This window comes from Humulus lupulus, chromosome 5 (assembly GCF_963169125.1).
Source record: "Humulus lupulus chromosome 5, drHumLupu1.1, whole genome shotgun sequence".
Lineage (NCBI taxonomy): Eukaryota > Viridiplantae > Streptophyta > Magnoliopsida > Rosales > Cannabaceae > Humulus > Humulus lupulus.
In genome coordinates, this window is record NC_084797.1 from 57,310,546 (window position 1) to 57,332,568 (window position 22,023).

The 22,023-nt window shown below is 42.5% G+C and overlaps 1 protein-coding gene across 4 annotated transcripts in view; it reads left to right on the top strand.

Moving 5' to 3' along the window:
• Nucleotides 1-14,348: 14,348 nt before the first annotated feature.
• The window catches only part of LOC133834844 (uncharacterized), a 62,539-nt gene continuing 54,864 nt past the window's right edge, over nucleotides 14,349-22,023 (top strand). For 2 of the 4 annotated variants that reach the window (XM_062264604.1, XM_062264605.1), the window contains exons 1-11: nucleotides 14,349-14,573; nucleotides 15,597-15,882; nucleotides 16,004-16,072; nucleotides 16,150-16,287; nucleotides 16,386-16,503; nucleotides 16,764-16,846; nucleotides 17,130-17,225; nucleotides 17,511-17,679; nucleotides 17,887-18,029; nucleotides 18,103-18,189; nucleotides 18,413-18,598. In XM_062264604.1, coding sequence (XP_062120588.1) covers nucleotides 14,371-14,573; nucleotides 15,597-15,882; nucleotides 16,004-16,072; nucleotides 16,150-16,287; nucleotides 16,386-16,503; nucleotides 16,764-16,846; nucleotides 17,130-17,225; nucleotides 17,511-17,679; nucleotides 17,887-18,029; nucleotides 18,103-18,189; nucleotides 18,413-18,598 — 1,578 coding nt within the window. In that variant the 5' untranslated portion in view covers nucleotides 14,349-14,370. Of the gene's footprint in view, nucleotides 14,574-15,552; nucleotides 15,883-16,003; nucleotides 16,073-16,149; nucleotides 16,288-16,385; nucleotides 16,504-16,763; nucleotides 16,847-17,129; nucleotides 17,226-17,510; nucleotides 17,680-17,886; nucleotides 18,030-18,102; nucleotides 18,190-18,412; nucleotides 18,599-22,023 lie in introns of all 4 variants that reach the window. The other 2 variants (XM_062264603.1, XM_062264606.1) reach the window with 2 other exon arrangements.

The window sequence follows — 22,023 nt, forward strand, 5'->3', positions numbered from 1 at the left end:
GAAATTCCAGAAGGAGGTCCGGGGAGGGCTCCCAGCGTCAACCCGTCCCCAACAGCCGTCCTGCGCCTCAACCAGATCGCCAGGCGCGGGACCAGTAGGTTGGCCGGGTCGAAAGGCCCCCACCGAACTTGATCCGACCTGACGGAACCAGGATCGCCTCTCCAGTCAGGCATCCTCCGTCTTCAATCAGATATCCATCTCCTCCTCGGCCCCTCCGAAATATCCCGGCCTATGGAAGTAGTAGGCGAAACCCGCCATCAGCCGGACCGCCCCGACGTAGCAGGGCGCTAAGGGAAACTCCAGATCCTCAACACCAAAGGCAAGCTCCGAGCCTCTCCAGCATGAGCTACTGGACTGGTAGTCGTCGGAGTGATCTTTCTGGTGGGGACCTGCGTCAGCGTTTGAGTTCGGCACAAAGCCCACAAGCCACCCAGGGGGGTGACCTGCGAGATCGCCTTAACTCTCACAGAGGGGAGCCAGCAGGAGGAGACAGCCATGCTCGCTCAAGGGGGGCCCTGTCCGAAGTACGTAACGGTGGGAATGCCCCAAATAACCTATCTCAAGATAGGAGGGGAAATAACCCACCAAATATGTACAATGGATCCGGAGCTGTTGAGCAGCCTCGGAATAACCAAGGACATCAGGACCAAACCCTCGAGCGCCTGGCCCAGATGGAGGAGATGATGAGGAAGCTCCTGTCAGAAAAAGAAAAAGATGAATATGATTCAGGGGACGAGATGGAGCTCTTCGCCCCCAGCATAGCAGCAACGGCTTACCCACCTGGTTTCCGTATGCCGCACCTGTCTAAGTTCAATGGAGACGGAGACCCGTCGGATCACCTAGGGATGTTTAACACCCTGATGATGGCTCACAACATCGGCCCCGAGCTAAGATGCTTGATATTCCCTTCCACACTGACTGGACCAGCCAGGCAGTGGTTCAAGCAAGGCAAAAGACAGTCAATCAGCTCCTGGAAAACTTTCTCGGCTGATTTCAAAAGGGCATTCCGAGCCTCCCAGGCTACCCGCGTTCAGGCCGACTCTTTGGCTAATGTGAGGCAACAGCCCGGCGAAACTCTGAAGGCCTACCTGAGCAGATTTGCGAACGTCGCTGCTTGGGCCAGAGACGCGGATGATAGCTCCAAACTCATGGCCATGAGAACTGGAATCCTCGTCGGAGGGGATCTCTGGAAAGACATACAAAGAAAAGGAGTCAGCTCAGTTAGCAAATTCCTTAACAGGGCCCAGGAATGGATCAACCTGGAGGAAGTCGAAGCCTCAGCTGCCGAAACCAGCCAGGTTCCTGATCAGCCCGTTGGAGTGGGGACGGAGGTCGTGGCAGCGACCCAAAACGTCACACAGAACAACCAGCTCGGTGGAGGTAAAAGAAAGGGGAATGGTGAAGGCAACCAGCACGGCCAAAAGAAGAATAAGTCCATAGACAAGTTTAAGCCCGTCTACGCTACTTATATCGAGCTCACCCAGTCTAGGGAGAATATTTTCCTAGCTAATTCTACTCGCCTCCCCTGGAAGAGGCCCGAGTCGTTGAAGCACCAAAAGGGGAAGAGAGATACCTCCAAGTTTTGTCGCTTTCACAACGATGTTGACCACAACACCGACGATTGTAGGCATTTAAAAGATGAGATCGAGACTCTCATCCGAGCCGGCCCTTTGGCTCAGTACGCGCGGAACAGGGTTCCAGCAAGTCGACCCGCTCCAGAAGTCCCGGCCAGTCAGCCCTGGTCTCGGATAGATCAGGACGTCCCTCCCCCGTGGTTGGAGGGGAGATATCCACCATTTCTGGAGGTCCACATGTGGCTGGCACGAGCAGGGGTGCCCAAAAGAGGTACGTGAACGAACTTAAAGCGCACAATGGAGAAGAGTTCGTCCCGGAGCAGTGCCTGCCAAAGCAACAGCGATTGGAGAAGCAACCAATCATTTTTACAGAAGATGAGGCGGGCCATGTCCAGTTCCCGCACAATGACCCTCTGGTTGTAACAGTTGAGCTCGCTAATCGGAGGGTTAGGAGGGTGCTGGTCGACAATGGGAGCTCGGTGAACCTCCTATTCCGTTCCACGTTAGAAAAGATGGGTTTGACTGTCGCCGAGCTGAAGGCGACCTCCATGATGTTGTATAGTTTTTCGGGAGAAGGATCGGCGGCCATAGGGACGATCAAGCTGGTGATCACCCTGGGAGAAGGACCTTGAACAGTCTCGAAACTCCTCGAGTTCATGGTCATCGACTGCGCCGCTGCATACAACGCAATTTTGGGACGACCTACGCTCATAGCCTTTGAGGCCGTCACTTCCATTCGCCACCTCACGACGAAATTCCCTACTTCCACGGGAATTTGTACTGTCCATGGCGATCAGCTCACTGCCAAGGAATGCTACAGCATTTCCATGAAGAGAAAATCTAAACCCGGGCAGCTGGCAATGGCCATCCAAAGTGGTGAAGAGGAATCTCGGGACCCCTTGGTTGGTCCTGAGATTGAAAAACCTCAAAGCGTCGAAGGGGATAATATCGTCTTAAGTGAGGATATTGACCCCCGAATAGGCGAGGACAGATCCGAGCTCCAAGATATTGAGGAGCTCGAGGAAGTAAACATTGATTTGCAGAATCCATCACAGATGGTCAAGCTCGGAAAAAACCTCTGCAGCGGGAGGAAGTCGGAGCTGGTCAGATTTCTGCGGGATAACATGGATGTGTTTGCGTGGTCACACGAGGACATGGTGGGAATCAGCCCGAGTGTCATCATGCACACACTTCATCTGGATAAAAGCGTTCCTGTGAAGTCCCAGAAGCAGAGACGCCTAGGAACAACCCGGGCTGAAGCCTTGGAGGAAGAGGTAGCCCAGCTCAAAAAATGTGGCTTTATCCGTGAAGCCAAGTTTCCAATATGGGTCGCCAACCCCGTGCTGGTCCCGAAGCCCAACGGAAAGTGGCGGACCTGCATAGACTTCTCCGACCGGAATAAAGCCTACCCCAAGGATTGTTTTCCACTGCCAAGGATTGACCAGTTGGTGGATGCCACGGCGGGGCACGAGCTCATGTCCTTTATGGACGCGTACTCGGGCTACAATCAGATTGCCATGAATCTGGCGGATCAGGAGCACACCAGTTTCATGACCTCGACTAACGTTTATTGTTACAAGGTCATGCCCTTCGGGCTGAAGAACGCCGGAGCTACATATCAAAGGTTGGTGAATAGAATGTTCGCAGGCCAGATCGGAAAAAACATGGAAGTGTACGTCGATGACATGCTAGTCAAGTCAAAGATTGCCGATAACCATGTTTCCGACCTGGAGGAATGCTTCAAGATACTACGGGAGTATGGCATGAGGCTAAACCCACAAAAGTGCACTTTTGGAGTCGCATCGGGAAAATTCCTGGGTTTCATCGTCAATACCCGGGGAATCGAGGCAAACCCCGACAAGATCAAATCACTGCTCGAGCTTTCCTCGCCCAGATCGCGAAAAGATGTCCAAGGCTTGATAGGAAGAGTGGCAGCCCTTAATCGGTTTATTTCCAAGTCCACCGATAAGTGTTTGCCATTCTACAACCTGCTCCGAGGAAATAAGAAGTTCGAGTGGACAGAAGAGTGCGAAAGCGCTTTCCTCGACCTAAAAGCACATCTGGCCGAGCCACCCATACTATCCAAACCAAAAGCAGGAAAGCCTCTTTTTCTCTACCTGGCTGTCACGGAGGATGCTGCCAGTGCCGTATTGGTCCGGGAAGAAGATCGGATTCAGAAGTCAGTCTACTACATAAGCAAGAGACTTCTCGGAGCTGAATCCCGATAACCGTTGATGGAAAAATTGGCGTTCTGCCTTATCACGGCCTCGCGAAAGCTCAGGCCGTATTTCCAGTCCCACTCGATACACGTCATGACCGATCAGCCTTTAAGGCAGGTTTTGCAAAAACCTGAAGCATCGAGACGTTTGTTAAAGTGGGCAATCGAGCTCAGCCAGTTCGAGATTCTGTACACTCCGCGAACTACTATAAAGAGTCAGGCCCTGGCCGATTTTGTAGCGGAATGCACAGGATTTCAGGAGGATCCTGCAAAAGCCTCACCCCAGGTCGCCTCGGCCCAGGCATCGTGGAGGATATTCGTGGATGGTTCGTCTAACGAGAACGGCTCCGGAGCTGGGATCATTTTGATATCCCCTGAAGGACATAGATTCCACTCGGCTCTGAGGTTCGGGTTCAAGCCCTCCAACAACGAGGCCGAATACGAAGCTTTGTTGGCCGGGCTAAGGATAGCTCAGGAGCTGAAGGCGAGCTCCGTCCAGTGCTTCAGTGACTCCCAGCTCATGGTAAACCAGGTTCTGGGTGAATACCAAGCACGAGGGCCCAAGATGGCTGCCTATCTAACAAGGGTAAAGGTTGAGCTGTCCGCGTTCGGGCGGGGCTCGATCGAGCAGATACCTCGGGAGTAGAACGCTAACGCAGACTCTCTCGCCAAGCTCGCCACCTCTGGGGAGACGGAGACCTTGGGGCTAGTGCCAGTAGAACTCTTGGAGAAACCAAGTATCGAGGAAGCCAGGGCGGAGGTCGAGATGATTGACGCCAGGGCGACCTGGATGACTCCCATCCTTGAGTATCTCATCGAGGGAAAGCTACCAGAAAGGTGTAATGATGCGCGGCGAGTTCTGTATCAAGCTCCTAGGTACACTGTAGTAGATGGGGTGTTATACCGACGTGGGCACTCCCTACCTCTCCTATGATGTGTTCTTCCAGGCGAAGCAAAGGCCATCCTGCAGGAAGTGCATGAGGGTTTTTGCGGAGATCACACTGGGGGGCAAAGCTTGGCCTTGAAGATCCTGAGGCAAGGTTATTACTGGCCAACTCTGTCTAAAGACTCAACCTCATACGTGAGGAAATGCGACAAGTGCCAACGATTTTCCACCGTTTCCCGAGCTCCCCCGGTCGAGCTGAAGATGATCTCTTCCCCATGGCCGTTTGCAGTTTGGGGGATCGACTTGGTTGGCGCCCTCCCTACTGGAAAAGGCGGGGTTCGTTACGCCGTGGTGGCCATCGACTACTTTACGAAGTGGGCTGAGGCAGAACCTCTGGCAACGATAACTTCCAAAAAAGTTCTTGACTTCATGGTTAAGAACATTATCTGCCGATTCGGGCTGCCCAAGAAGATTTTCTCCGACAATGGGACTCAGTTCGATAGCGACCTGTTTACCGAATTTTGCGAAAGGTATGGAATTGTGAAAAGTTTCTCCTCCGTGGCCTATCCTCAGGCGAACGGCCAGGTCGAGGTTGTCAACAAGATTCTCAAAGCGAGCCTCAAGAAGATACTAGACGAAGCGAAGGGGGTTTGGCCAGAATAGCTCCCCTAGGTTCTCTGGGCATACCGGACCTCGCATCGGACTCCTACGGGTCATACCCCTTTTTCCTTGACCATCGGGAGTGAAGCAGTCCTCCCCGTGGAGATTAAGGTACTTTCGCATAGGGTCCAGTCATACGACCAGGATTGCAACCACAAGCTACTTTGCACTTCCCTAGACTTGATTGATGAAAGACGAGAAGATTCGCAGCTCCAGCTCGCACAATATCAACAGAAGATCACCCCCTATTTCAACTCAAAAGTCAAAAATCGCGCCTTTAGCGTCGGCGACCTGGTCCTCAGGAGAGTTTTCTTGGCCAGTAAGGACCCCAAAGATGGAGTCTTGGGACCGAACTGGGAAGGACCATATCAAGTTATCGAGGTCATTAAGGGGGGGACTTATAAGTTAGCTCAACTTGATGGAGGGGCAGTCCCACGGACTTGGAACACCATCCATTTAAAGAAATATTATCAATGATTCACTTGTAAGGCCTGAAAGGCCATTTTTCATGTATTACGCAATGAGAATCAACTTTTTGTTTATGTTTGTACATGTTTTTCGAGTGTAATCTGAAGTAACCACGAAAGACCCTTTCCCAGTTACTTGGGGGGCATATGGTACCTGGATATAACTAGGTCGCCTTAATGACTTAGAAGTTGATTCATACCGATTGATCGTTGTTTTTCTTAAAAAAACGCGAGATATTGGTAAGGATTAACACGAACTAAGTCCTATCCTGGATTTAACCAGGTCACAACACTTAGAGGTTGATTCATATCGATTGATCGTTGTTCTTCTTAAAGAGCTCGAGATACTGGTAAAAATTGACACGAACTAAGTTTTCAAATTAAGTTCCTAGATATAACCAGGTCATAAAACTTAGAAGTTGATTCATATCCATTGATCATTGTTCTTCTTAAGTTTTGTGACCTGGATATAACCAGGTCGCCTTAATGACTTAGAAGTTGATTCATACCGATTGATCGTTGCTTTTCTTAAAAAACGCGAGATATTGGTAAGGATTAACACGAACTAAGTCCTATCCTGGATTTAACCAGGTCACAAAACTTAGAGGTTGATTCATATCGATTGATCGTTGTTCTTCTTAAAGAGCTCGAGATATTGGTAAAAATTGACACGAACTAAGTTTTCAAATTAAGTTCCTGGATATAACCAGGTCATAAAACTTAGAAGTTGATTCATATGCATTGATCATTGTTCTTCTTAAAGAGCTCGAGATATTGATAATAATTGACACGAACTAAGTTTTCAAATAAAGTTCCTGGATATAACCAGGTCATAAAACTTAGAAGTTGATTTAAATCTATTAATCGTTGTTCTTCTTAAAGAGCGCGAGATATAAATAAAGATTAACGTGAACTAAGTTTTTCAAAATTGTAACTAAAATGCGTAGAGGCAAAAGGAAGTAAATCAATTAACAGTAAAATTGGGTTAAATTGTCTCGAGGTGGAAGCACCTCATGCAAAGGTTACACAAAAATTAAAAAATATTGGAGGAAAGGGCATGAGGGAGGAAGGCCCTAAGCTCCGCCAGGTGGCCTCTTTGAGGTCGCCGTCTCGCCCTGCTCGGCTGCGCCGAAGCCTTCCCCGGCCTCGGAGGGCGCTTCTTTATCGAGGCGAGCTTGGAACTTCACCAGCAAGCGCTCCCAGATGTTCGCTGCCAGGAAAGAGAAGTCGGCATCCTGGTTATAGGCCCAGCAATGATAGAACATGTCTTCCATGGCGGCCTCTGAAGTTGCCCGCTCGGTCGACAGCTCGGCCTTGGCCTCTGCCTTCGCGGCATTTAGGTCTGCCCGCGCATTGGCGAGGGCGGTCTCGAGCTCTTGAAGCTTCGGGCGAGTCTCTTCCAGCTCGGCCTGCGATGCTGCCAAGGCATCCTTAGCCGCCTGCAGAGAAGCCTGGTGGGTGGCCACGGCCGTCTGGTGCTCGTTCCTTTTCTCCTCGAGCTGAGTTTTGGTCCTGGCGATGCTCCGATGAAGGGCAACGGCGCTCTGCGAAAGCGGAGAGGCAATTGCCTTAGAAAAAGAGAAGAAAGAAAAAACAGGGCAAAGTGTAATAATAAAAAACCACAAAAGGGTAAGGTGAGCTTACCGTCAAGGCCATGCCCAGTGAAGACTCCTGCACGCCCACCAGGCTTCTGGTTTCGATGGCCCGGAGCTCCTTCTCGTTGAACTTGTATATGTGGCTGACGGCGTAGTTCGCCGACTCATACACTGTTCCCCGGAAGGCCTCTGGAATCTTTTCCAGGTCCTGAGGGTTGACTAGGATGTGTACCTCAGAGGGTACAATCGCTGAAGCCTCGAGCTCTGTTCCTGCGTCCCGGGCGGCGGTCGGAGCTCGCGGAGGGGGTGGGGGCATGTTGCTTCCCCCAACAGCAGGAGGATTAGTTCCCGCGACCTGAGCGGCGGGGGGCTGCTCCTTCTCCTTTGCAGGAGACTTAGTTGGGGTTCCGACGGCTTTTTTCAACGTCCGGAGCTTCTTCATTTTTGGCCCAGAGGCCCCGGCTGAGGGGTTCCCCCCGGAGAACGTCCCTCGCAGACTCTCTTCGGGCTGAGACATCTCTTCTGTCAAAACAAAGAATTGGTTAACACCAAAGTTAGTAGTCTTACAGAAACAAACACAAAAGGGGAAAAAGGAGAAAATCAAGTATATGTATACTAAAAGGGATCCTATCCCCCGAGCTAGAAGAACCTATGGTTACGACCATCGGTTCTGGAGCTCCTGCGGGAGAATCTAGGTCGATTATCTCCCGAGCTAGCGCAAGTTCTGGATCCGACTCTGGTTCTGGACTAGATTCCTCTACATATTGCCTAAGCCCCAGAGCGACGGCACCCCTCCGGAGTGATGGCCATGACCGAAGATTGGTCCCATACTCCTCAAATAGGATCGACCTAAAGGCTAGGGTGTTATATATGACTACGGTACCCCTAGGGTGGCTATCTTGGTAATCCAGCACAAGCTGGTCGACACAGTGGAGCAGGGTTGTGTCCAGGTCCGTATCCCTTCGGTGAAGTTGGACGATCTGTCTGGGATTGAACCTAGCTAGCCGGGGGTTGGCAATGGCCCTATCTAAATTCCTAAACATATAAGGGTTACCTTGGCCAGAAGGACCCGCGGCTGCTCCGGATCGGATCCTCTCCTCGTCCGTCCTCTAGGCGACCTCCAACGCCTGCTTCCTGTTCCTCACGAGGGGAACTTCGTCGTCCTCGTCCTCCTCATCTTCGTTCCCCGCGACCTCCTCCACGATGGTAGGTCTGGTGTCGCTGGCTGGGGGAAGCCCCCGGGGCCTCCTTAGGTTTAAAGTCTGATTTGGGAAAATCAGCTTGCAGGCCACCATCATCTCGTCTGTTACGAGCACGCGATAATCCTTCTCACTGGGGGGCAAGCCCGCCAGTCTCTCGTACTGGGCCCCAAGGGTCACAGATTTCTCTGTCCTCGAGAAGATAGCTGCAGGATTAATCTAAGTCAGAAAGGGATACAGGAGGAGCTAAACGATACTTAACTTACGAGCTAAGGATGAAAAGCACTTACGAGGACGATTGAAGTAGTGGAGCTCGCAGTTTCTGAACCCCGTCGACATAAAGAATTGATCTTTAAAGTCGTTGGGGTGGCTGGGCAGCTGGATGACCACAGCCGTGTTGGGGAATCGGGTTAAGTAATAAAACCCGTCGCCTCGACCTCGCTGATCCGGGCTGGCCTTGAGGCAGAAAAAGTACAAAATGTTTGCAGGAGTGGGGACCTCCCACTCCTGTTTCAAGAATAAATATCTTAACCCCGCCAACAGCCGATAAGAGTTGGGGGGGGGGGGGGGAGCTGGAAGGGGGCCAACTTCACATAATTGAGGAAGTCAGCAAAATACTGATCGAGCGGGAGGAAGGCCCCCGCCTTGAAGTGCTCATCGCTCCAGGCCGCGAAGGCCTCGTCAAGCAGCGCGCAGCTCCGCTCGCCCTCTGCGGGAGGTCGGGCAATCACTAATGCTCTCCCCAGCCCGATGTTGTGGGAGAGGAAGATTTTGTTGACCTTCGTCTGGTCGGTAATCTTTGAGACGATCCTCTCCGCCTCAAAGAATGCGTCAGGAGCCACCTCGAGCTCCTGCTCCACCGCGGGCCCAAAGTTGGGGATTGGAGATTCGAGCATCGCCGCTTTTCCTTTGTCTTGCTAGGAGGCCGAGCTGCCCACGATCTTCTTTGGAGCATTCTTCTTCGGTGCCATCTGGTCACCTAGTGAACAAAAGAAAAGATTTCAGAAAAGGAGATCTGGGCATGTGGAAAAATCAAATGTTTTTTGCACGAACTGAGGTAAGCCTAGCCCGTGGAGAGTGAGACCACGCGGTTCTATGAACATGCGCCTGTGCTCCCAACAGATCCCCGATTACTCGGAATTCGTGTGTCAGGAGGGTCAGGTTAAAATTTTGCCTTGGAGGGAAAGTTCCAATAGGCATGAAAGGCAAAACCGCCTGTGAAGCGTGTCCCCTAAGCTACCCGGTTTTGCACCCAAAATACCAAAAATCCTGCCCTGAAATTTTCCCCAGAAAAGGCACCCTGTAGACCATATTCCTAAGCGATTTCCTACTGCAAAAAAAATATATATACCCTAACCTAAAAGGCTGTCACCCTTCTTACCCACAAAATCCAGTAAACCCTTGCATGCGGCTACAGTAAATATTTACCTAAGCTACAGTGAAAAATATTTTCAAAACGTGCACAGTCAGGAGACTTACAGAGTGTTTGGCTGGAAGGTGAATGTGGCAGTCGCCTAGGTTGGGGCTTCGTCGGAGTATTTGTTTCCAAGGCTTCAAGGGAATCCTTACGCCTGAGCTTCTTGATCGCTGAGGGTGATCGACGGAAAGAAGAGGGTTTTTCTTCTGAGATGAAGAGAGAAGAAGAAGAGAATTTTTGAGAAATTTCGAATGAAAGGGTGGCCCATGCGTAGGGTGGCCACCCCTTTTATATGCATGAAGGGTCACGTGAAGAGGGCCGTTGGATTGCCCTGATGTGGGATCTAAGGCCCTCCACTCGAAAGATGAAACGACGGCTGGGCATAGGCTAGGCCATTTAATGCGGTTCTCGGAAGACGTACCGTCACCCAACCACAATGCTCCACGTACTAGGCGCCTGCGTAAAGTGTGGAATGTGAAGAGTTCATGGGGAAACCTAAAAGCCCCTACTGTGGCCTTACACGACAGTGTGTACCACGAGCAGGGGCTTGGGGGGCAAATGTACGCCCTGATTTTCCCACGGGCTGATTAGCGAGCTGAGGTACGACCCGATCATGATTGCCAGGCAGACATCCCCAGGTCCGGAGTTGTTGTCGTAAGGTCTTACCCCCTTAGCTCGGGGTAACCTAAAGGTTCGCCAAGGTTTCCTAAGGACTGAGTCTGGACTCTGAAGACCGCAGGTCGAGGGAGGCATCCAGCTCCAGGCGCGAGCTGGGGTTTGAAGCTGTGACCTTTTATAAAGTCAACCACGCAATGTAAACGTGCGCATATCAGACATCACATGTTTGATATATCCCTGACTTCTCGAACACGCAGCAGGAACGTGCGTATTCAGACACCCACGACTGGGTTGGGCCGTGCGACCCATTATCTCCTTACCTATTGATTTGACCACACTTATATGTCAGGTTTAGGAATTAATCATGAATATCACAGAGTTGACACGATAGATAAGAAGGTCACGGGATGACCTTCTTACCAACTCCCAGGTGCCTTCTCCTATAAATATGGAGACATTGGGAGTTAATAAGGGTTGGATGTTCGATTGTAAGAAAGACCCTATAATCAAATATCCAGTATATAGTAATAACACTGACTAGTGGAGTAGAAGGATTTTAACCTTTGAACCACTTAAAAAAACGTATCCTGAGTCACCATTTCATTTCTAAGATCATTTATCTATTTCGGTTCAACCTAGGCACTAATCCCTTTCTTTTTTTTCTTAATTACCTGTTGGCGAAGAACCGCGTCAACAAACTTAATAAAATTGGGTTCACACAACTCTACAAAACCACATGGCCGACCACCTTTTTCATTCTATCTATGTTTATATATTTTTATTTTTTTTATTTTTTTATAAAGGTGAATAATTAATTCATGAGAAGAAAAGTCCAAATTGATTTTTGATACCTTTTTCACTCTTATTAAGTTTTAAGTCACAAAAGTTAACATTAATTAATTAAATTAAATCTCTCTCATATTTAATTTAATTAATCACACAATAGAATTTAACCTAAGGTCTATTCATGGAATAAAATTCCCCATTTCGGTAAAATTAAGCATTTAACACAAAATGACCTAAAATTTCCATTTTTCTCTTAGGTTTATTAATTTTTTTACCAAACATTAATTTTTATGAATGTATTTTATGCCCAAAATATATTTTCCATAGTTTTTCATTTTATTTTTCGAGATTTTTACCCGATCAGGATTTTTGTGTCGGTCCAGGACCGAAAGTCTTAGCTTGACTTTTAAATCACAAAATTCATAATTTGGCTTGCAATAACTCATGGAATAATTTCCAAACAAATATAATATTATTTAAAATAATATTCTTAACTCGGGGACAAAAATCTCAACCCGAGTCGTTTTAAGGTACCCGAAAATACAAAACGTTACACATTGCATATTCATATCTAGAGGGAATATTGGACAAGAGTGATAGAATCATCAATGTAGGTAATAAGATACTACACTCAACACAATAGTACAAGTAAAAAAATATAAGAACACAAAAGGAAAGAAGAGGGAGATGAACAAGACTTAAACTAGAACTAATAAGTACTTTGTCCAAAAAAAAAAACCACTTTTAGAACTTTTTGGGTATTTCTCAAGAAAATGCTCTTTGGGATTTATCAAGCTTAGTACATTCTCAATATATAGAGTTTAAAAAAAATAAGAAGCCATTTATATTATAGAGTTCGATCTCTTTTGAATTTGAAATCTTCCAACAATTATTTTAGCAGTTACAAAAATATTTTATAAGTATTTATGGACATAGGAAATTTATTGGACAAGAGTGATAGAATCATCAATTTATCTATTGGTATTTTTCTTTTCATCAAAGACACAATGAGTAGTACTACTCATATACATTCTCATACACATAAATGTATATATATATATAATACAAAACCAAGAGACAAATTTAAAGAAAAAAAATGAACATCAATGAGTATTTTCATCAAATCAAACACAAGCAATGAAAACACTAGATAAGCATTTTACTTTTTCATTTGATGTTTAATGAGGAATTTCATCAAATAAATGGAGTGCAATATATTAAACAAACTTATTTTACATACCTCACTACTAGATAAACTAGGTGGTTCGAAGAGGCACTGGAATGGTGGAGCACCGCCGAAATCTTTGCAAAGACTTTCATAAAAAAAAAACACACTATATAAGAACATAAATTATTCATACAAAATTTAATGGAACTTTCATCAAACAAATGGGGTGCAAAGAATTAAACAAACCTCATTTGCATACCTCAAGAAAAGCAAGCTTCAACAATCACTTGCAAAGGGGCAGCGACTCAGACAATGATGACTTTCATCAAAACAAACAATAAAAAACACTATATAAGCATATAAATTATTCATACAAAATCTAATGGAACTTTCATCAAACAAATGGGGTGCAAAGAATTGAAAAAAAACTCATTTACATACCTCAAGAAAAGCAAGCTTCAACAATCACTTGAAAAGGAGGATCGACTCTGTAGTTGGGGAAGAACTTCAATCGTTCGATCACTCAATCCGCTTTGTCATTGCCGTTAGGATCAGGGGTGAGGTTCGGCACCGGAGACAGAAAAGGTTGAAGATGGGGGTCGGGGAAGCTCGCCGGAGACAGGGAAGGTTGAAGATGGGGTTCGGGGAAGCTCGGCAAAGAGATATGAATATCAAACATGAAAATAGAGGAAAGGTGAGGGAAAAGTGAACATATACCGTATAAATGCATAAATAAAATTATAACAATGAAAGAAAATTAAAAATAACGTAAAAATGAAAAAAATATGATAACAAACATTATATTGGGTAATTTTCCTCATAATAATAATAAATTAAAAATAATAATTATTCAAGCTCCTCAAAACCCTATGTAACCACCAACTTCAATGTGTGAGTGAGCAAACTCGCTTGACAAATTAAAAGACAATGATGAAGATGGACAAATGATTAAATCAATAAAATATAAAAGGAAAATTTCAACATATATGCCTTATATTATAATATAGTGATTTTTTTTTTAAATGCCAACCTTACTATGACATTTTTAATTTTTTGGAGTAAAATATCTCTCTCATTCAAACACTATTTTTTTCTCTTAATCTGAAATCTTTTTTTCTATTTTTCTATTGTCTCTCATTATCTCACTCTTATTCTCATAGATCTCAAAAAAAAATACAAAATCTAAAAAAAATCATCTAAAATAAATATTTTCGTCAAATTTTAGTATAGCGCATTAAAATTATATTTATTTTACAACAAAAAACACTTTTTTAGCCAAAAATTAAATTTTCAAAAATTAAAATTTGCATAGAAAAAATATCATTTTGCATGAAATTATTCACCGAATGCCCAAAAAAAAAGAGTTTATACATTTTTAAATTATGTATTTTGTCTCATTATCTGTTTGGATCATGTGTTTTGACAAATTATGTTTTAGACCCTATGTTTTCTAAAATAATTCAAATAGACTCTTCAACTCGATTTTAATCAAAGTTTTTTGAACTAAAATCACAAATAATTCATCAAACTAACAACTCATAACAAAAATATACTCATTCTACCTAAGAACTGTGTTATATTCAAATTTTTGTTCATCAAAATCAAGTTTAGGGATCTATTTAAATCATTTTACAAAATAAAAAATCTAAAAAATAATTTATGAACATAAATGGTACAAGCAATAATAAAGAAACACATGAGTCTAAAATGTATAAAAACAAAAAAAAACAAAAAATTAACAAAATAATTAATAAAGCAAAAACTATTTACAAACGTACAAAAATGGAGATGGTAAAGGAAATAGTACCCACTACAGGAGTAGTCGGACGATCGTGGAGTTTCGAACTAAGACACTATAAATATTCGCACCGTAGAGGCTATCCGTCTACAATATCAGTCCGTAAGAAGACGCCCTTGAGGTCCAGGAAGCCTCGTCCTAATCCTCAAGGCTTCTTTGTTCCATCCATATCGCTTTCTCCTTACGGGTTCGTCAAATTCTTGATTTTTTTGTTTATGTCGGCATTGATTTTGGTTTCTGATTTGTGAGACGTTGATGGAAAATGGACTTGGTTTTGATTGCTTTTCTATAATTGCATGAATAGGAGACTCATTCAAGTTTTCCTGATTGCACAGAGCCACGTAGAACTCTACTGCTTTTTTCTTTAATTACTCTTCTCAATTGACTTGTGTAGTTCATCACAATTGTGTCTCTCCATTTGATTTTGTAATGCAAAAAAATTGAAGTGTTATTGCAAGTCGAGTAATTTGGGTTTCATCTGTAAAATGTCAAAAGGTTAGTAGTTTGAGTTGATACCGTTTTCACTTATAGAAAGTAAAAGGATCGGTAGTTTGAGTTTTAACTTAATTTGGTTAATTATTTGTGTTGTGTTGAGAGTTGATGAGTAAGTATTCAAATATTCTTATAAAATAAAGTTAAACATTGGAAATTTGGAATTAGTGCTATTGGAAGTTAATATAGGATTTTCCAGAGGATATACAGTATTTAGGAAATGTTTACTTACCTATTTGAGACACAAATTTGGAAATTCCTTCACATAATTATTTTAGTTAAATTGAAAAGGAAAGGCCCAATTTTTGAGTACCTTACATCTCCAAAAATCCTCACCCTTTACAATTCGTTTGGATACTGATTATAAAACATGCCCTTGGTGCATTCTGTATTTGTTGTTTTAAACAGAATAAGAAATTATTACTAATTCAGTTAAAGAAGTATTACTTGTCTATGTATCTTTCCATTCAATCTTTTTTTTTATTATTCTCTTACCATTTTTCTCAGATTTTTTTTTGTTAGAATTCTGATCTCTGCGGTGTTCATAGTATTTTCGTGGAGTATTTACATCATTGTACAATAGTTTGATTGTTCCATTTCAAAACGAAAGAAATGGAGAACTTGATGGGAGTTTTACTGTTCTAGTAATTTTCTGTTGCATATTTGTTGTGCAGAAAGAAGAGACCTAACGAGAAGTTTTTTTTTTTTTAATCTGAAGGCCCAACAAGAAGTTATTTACTGGAAAACTCACATGTAAAATGGCTGATGATGAAACAAAAGCAGTCACTGCTGATGCCTCAGGAAATATGATTTATGAGCCAATTTTGGAGGATGGGGTGTTTCGATTTGATTGTACAGCAAGTGATAAAGATGCAGCTTATCCAAGTCTTTCATTTGTAAATAGCAAGGCAAGAGACACACCAATTAAGAATCACAGTGTCGGTGTTCCTACATATATCCCTACATTTAAATGCCATCTTGGACAACAGCATGTTAAGTTAGAGGTCAGTTGTTGTTTTCTTGTTTTTTTCTGTGTAGCTTTTACCAAAATATTTCTCAATGTGTTCAAGCATTTACTTATTTCCTTTGCCTCGGTTTCATAAATGAACTTTGCTCTGAATATAGCTTTCTGCTGGTACCTCCTTTTATGGGACTGGTGAGGTTGGTGGGCAACTTGAGCGTACAGGAAAAAAGGTAAGTAGTTATGTGAATGATGCATTTGCAGAATATGTTTCCTAGCTTCTATTTGGTAAATAGTTTTCTGTGTTTAGGTATTTACGTGGAATACAGATGCTTGGGGTTACGGGTCTGGAACAACATCATTGTATCAGTCACATCCTTGGGTACTGGCTGTTCTTCCTACAGGAGAGGCCCTAGGGATTCTTGCTGACACAACAAGACGCTGTGAGGTGCTGAATTTCACGTTAAACTGTATATGGAATTTAAGTAGCTAACTATTAAATAAACCATGTGAGCATGATATTTATTTATTTTTTGCCAAATGCAGATTGATTTGAGAAATGAATCTATAATACAGTTTATTGCTTCATCCCCATATCCAGTTGTTACATTTGGTCCATTTGCCTCACCAACTGCTGTGTTGATATCATTATCACATGCAATTGGTAATTATTTAATTTAATTTTATGTTCTTACATTATTTAGATATATTATACATTTATATACATACACTGTAGTTAGGACACATATTCATAATGTAATATCTTTTACAAATCCATTTAATTTTCTGTTTTACTGCTCTAGTCAAACATGCTGTTATTGGTTCATCCTCATCATCTATAATGTTGGCATTATCGTTTTTTATTTTGTTTTATATTTTTGTGTAAGTTTATATTTTTACACTATTTGAGGATGTCCTGACCAGGAACCGTGAATATGCCACCTAAGTGGGCATTAGGCTACCATCAATGCCGCTGGAGCTATGAGTCAGAAAGTAGAGTTCGTGAGGTATGTGCTTTGATGTTTTCTAACAGTAAAACTAATTTTTCTCTTTTTTTCTCCTACTTGCTGACTCAGCAGCTTGTGCTTGGAATTCACAAACATTTACTTATTTCCTGTAGTGATCTTTACATATATGAGTGTCAACTAATATAGTACCTGTACCTCAAATCAGAATACTAAACTTTTGTTATTCCCAATTGAGATTTCTATATGTGTATAGGAGGTTCGAATTTTGAATTTTATTGTTTTTTCATTTTCATGATTATTGTTGACTGTCCTGGTTTTGCAGATAACGAGAACATTTCGGGAGAAGGATATCCCTTGCGATGTCATTTGGATGGATATAGATTACATGGATGGTTTTCGTTGTTTCACTTTTGATAAGGTAAATGCTTTTTACTAATAGTATTTCATTTTACTGTAAACTCACTTGTCATATTGGTTTCCTTGCTAAAAGAATTTGTTAGTCTAGTTTTATTCTAAGTAATATACATAATATAAATTATATATTCAGATATGATCTTATTAAAAGTTATGAATGAAAAATCATTTGCTGATTAAGCTCTAAAAGTGGTATTTATGCTGATATGAGTAATATTTGTAACTGTTATCCAATGGTGTACTTGATATACTATTTTAACCAGGAATTTTGTTATGGTGAAACTTTCAGGAGCACTTTCCTGAACCGAATTCTTTAGCAAAAGATCTTCGCGACAATGGTTTCAAAGCAATTTGGATGCTCGACCCTGGGATCAAGCAGGAAGATGGTTATTCTGTCTATGATAGTGGCTCTAAAGATGATGTATGGATTAAGAAACAAGATGGAAGTCCTTTTATAGGTATATTCTCTTCATATCAAGAATATTATTTTGTTTTAATGTTCCAAGCAGTAAAAAGGTTTCCTCTATTTTTTATTTTCAAAGATTTTGTTGGAATGTTTTAATTTTCTTCATTTATGTGTGTTTTTTTTATATATTTTTTTATTTTCATTTTGATAAAATAATTTGTTTCATAACAAAAAATATATACTGTCGATGAGTTTGCAGGGGAGGTTTGGCCAGGACCTTGTGTTTTCCCAGACTATACACAGGCGAAAGTGCGAATCTGGTGGGCCAATTTAGTTAAGGATTTCATTTCGAAGGGTGTTGATGGTATATGGAATGATATGAATGAACCTGCTGTCTTTAAGGTAGCAGAAAAATTTCTTAGAGATTGCAATTTTGAATTCCTTCCATGGTCTTAATACATTTTTTTTTCTTCAGGCTGTTACAAAAACAATGCCTGAGAGCAATGTTCATAAGGGTGATGATGAACTTGGAGGTTGTCAGAGTCATTCTCATTATCACAATGTAATGTTTATTTGAAATCTATCTGTGGGTTAGACAATACATGGTTCTATATATTTTCAATTATTCATAGTATATTTATGTAGGTTGGTCCTACTGAAATCTTGTCCATAATCATGATTGGCACCTTATTTTTGACCGTTTCTCGTTTAATTGCTGTATAATTTACTTTTGTAGTAAATACATTATCTCTGAATTTTATTCATGGATAATGCTAAAAATGTAGGTGTATGGAATGCTTATGGCAAGGTCAACGTATGAAGGTATGAAGTTGGCTAATCCAAACAAGCGGCCTTTTGTCCTCACAAGAGCTGGGTTTATTGGTAGTCAGAGATATGCTGCCACATGGACAGGAGACAATCTGTCAAATTGGGAGCACCTCCATATGAGTGTTTCAATGGTTCTTCAATTGGTACGCATTAAGTAGTCTACAGTGTTATGAAATAATAATAATAATAATGATGATGATGATGATGATGATGATGATAATAATAATGAAAAAAAATTAACAAGGTTCCAAAACGTTAATTTTTAATTATTATTTTCTCTTTTGTAGTATCAAGCTTAAATGAAGAGATGTAGCTAATTTTGTTTTGGCATTTAGTTGTCCTCACATAATTTACAATACACTCACTCTACAGTGGGCCATTTTGTAGCTGCCCATTTTGGGCTTCACTATAGGTTGCCCCTTTTGTAAGTTTCCCCTTCAACGATGTGGGTCCTACGAGAGAATGCTGACTTTGATACCATTTGTTACAATCACTTGGGTAAAACTCACTCCCAAAAGACTAGCCTATGAGAGGAGGGTACCCAATAGGTTATAAACCAACAAATCTCATACCTAGTCAATGTGGAATCCTAACAATACACCTCCTTTAGAGCCAACATCCATGGCAGGGTTCATAACCACTTAGATACCTATTGACAGATAGGAAATCATATATGTATTTTATGTCTGAATATTTAGTTTCCATATTTAGAAGTATATCTGATTTTGTAATTATGATAAAATATTTTGTATAGCCTATATACTTGTATCATATTCAGCAGAATAATACAATCAATTTCTACCAATCTCAAGTATTTTCTTCTCTCTTTTTTCTCTCCTCGAAGAAAAAAAAATTTCTGAAAACTTCGGTTGTCTTCTCTGGCACCGGTGGCCTCTGACCCTTACAGTCAATCAAGAAGGAGCCCATCACACGTCTAGACTTTCGTTGCATCTTCAATTGTCCACGGGCCCATCTTTGATCTTCAATCGCACTCCATCTTTACCCCTGTCTAGTCCAACCATTTTTTGTTTCCAGCAAACATCTTCTCTCAAGCGACCCACATCTCTCCAGGCGACACCTATCAGTCAAGCATCGCTCTCTCGGTAGAATCAGTTAGGCATAGCTCTCTCGGAAGAACCAGTTAGGCGACCCAGACATCTTCTTTCTCAGCCAACCTAGTCCAGTCGCACAAGTCCTCTTGGTGCACTAGTCGCACAACTTCTTCCCAGGTGCAAGTCCAGACGCACGTCTTCTCTCCCAGATGTATTAGTCGCACGGGTCTCTGTCTCAGCAATGTCCACAAGTGAAAATGTATCCTCTCAAACTATTGGGCCTCACTCGGCCCAAACACAGCTTCTTTAATTTCTGTCAGTAAGTTGACTACTGATAATCGTTGACTTGCTAAAATTCTTTCCAGTTCTTGTCAAATTCAGGAACTATCATCGCGGAAAACAATTGGCAATGCTAGGATTCATGGTGGACTTTATTTCTTTGAAAATCGTCAAACAATAATACATCAACCTAGTTCATCTAGTTTGGCTTCTACCTCTATTTCTACAATAAACTCTGTTTCTGTTTCAAACTCTAGCAAAATTATGTTATGGCATTACCGACTTGGTCATCCAAGTTTTTCATATTTAAAACATTTTTTTCCATCATTATTTTCCAATAATAATTATAGTTCTTTGCATTGTGATATTTGTCAATTGGCTAAGCATACACATGCTGTTTTTTCCTCTCTTTAATTTACCGTGATCTGTGGGGACCTTCAAAAGTCACTACCTCCCATAGTCATCGGTAGTTTATCACATTTATTGATAATCACACACGTCTTACTTGGGGTGTATCAACTCAACACAAGTCTGATACATTTTATGTGTTTCAACCGCTTTCAAAATTTCCATAACATGATTCAAACACAATTTCAGACATCTATTCGTATATTACGAACGAATAATGACAAATAATATTTCAATTCTATCTTTGGACCCTACCTATCCGGAAAAGACCTTATTCATCAAAGTTCATGTGTCGATACCCCTCAACATAGTGGCATCGCTGAATGTAAGAATCGTTATCTCTTAGAAGTTGCTCGAGCTCTACTTTTTACCATGCACGTTCCTAAGTACCTTTGGGGAGATGCTATTCTTACCGCTGCCTATCTCATCAATCGTCTCCCTAGCTGTCCAATTGGTTTTCAGACACCGTATTCTCTTCTTCAGGATTCCTATCCTCATCTATCTTCAAACACTCTTCCTATCAAAACCTTTGGGTGTACCGCTTTTGTCCATATACATCTTAAGGATCGCACCAAACTTGACCCTAGAGCCATAAAAATTGTCTTCATTGGTTACTCTCCTACTCAAAGAGGTTATCGGTGCTATAGTTATTCACACTCAAACAAACAGTTCAAGACAGAGTCACAACTAGTTCAATCAGAGGGGCTCAAGCCCTAATTTCAACAAGGGTACAGTTTTCTTACCTTGAGTTTCGTGCTATAGACTATACGGCCTCAAGTACGATCCTGATCCCGAGCTTGGCGGTAATCTAGTCACAACATAAAACATACTCTTATTAGGGATTAATTTCAAATCCCGAGTCTCACCCCAGACCCTATTCTTAAGATTACTATTCCTAGTTGCCTGGACATTAGAAACGTCCCCCGAGCCCCCAAGTTGGCCACCAAATGGATTCTCGAACTCCCTGAGCCCAAATCCTAAAAATCAGCAAAACCACATTTCGGGGCACCTGGTGTAGTCGCACCCACAGAAAATTTGGGCTTTCTGGGGTACTAGCGCGGTCGTGCCCTAGCCCAGAGCAGTTGCGCCACTAACTCCAGTACCCAAAATTAAAACTAAATTCCCAAGGTTCTGGGACCCTAGCACAGTCGCACTAGGTCACTAGAAACCCAAAATTACCCAGAAACCAATATGTTCTTCCCCAAAACCAAAAACCACGATTCCCCTACTTAACCAAACCTGAAACTCGACCAAAACCAGCAAGCTATGGCCACAAAACACATCATACAAGATAGGCAAACAACAACTAACCACAAAATTCCACAGAAATGCTCCAAAACTCATTGAAATTACACTTGGCCATAGTTGAGTCTCAACTCAACTTAAAGTCCCAAAAATTCAAATATCCGACAGAAATTCCATCCACCAACAACAATTCCCACGCCTTAGAACTATTCTAAACTGATTTCTAGTCTAAATCTAGCATCCAAAACCACCCAAAACCAACAATAAATTCGAAATTGCCCTAAACCCTCGAGAGAAGGAAAAAGGAATTTACCTCTGAATTCCGAAATCCTAGCTTGATTTTGGAGTCTCCAACAATTTCTAATCTTCTTGCTTGCCACTAAATTCCTCCAAGCTTCCTCAAATTCTCCAACCTTAGCTTGAAATTCCCCTTGGCTTCAAAACCCCTCAAGAAAGGAAACCATTCATTGAAGGAACCAAACTAACGTGAGTATGAGGTATGCTTCAGCTTAATTCATTTTGATCTATTTTCCTGGTAAAAGACCATTTTACCCCTTGCCCCAATAAACCTCAAAGCTTAGTCC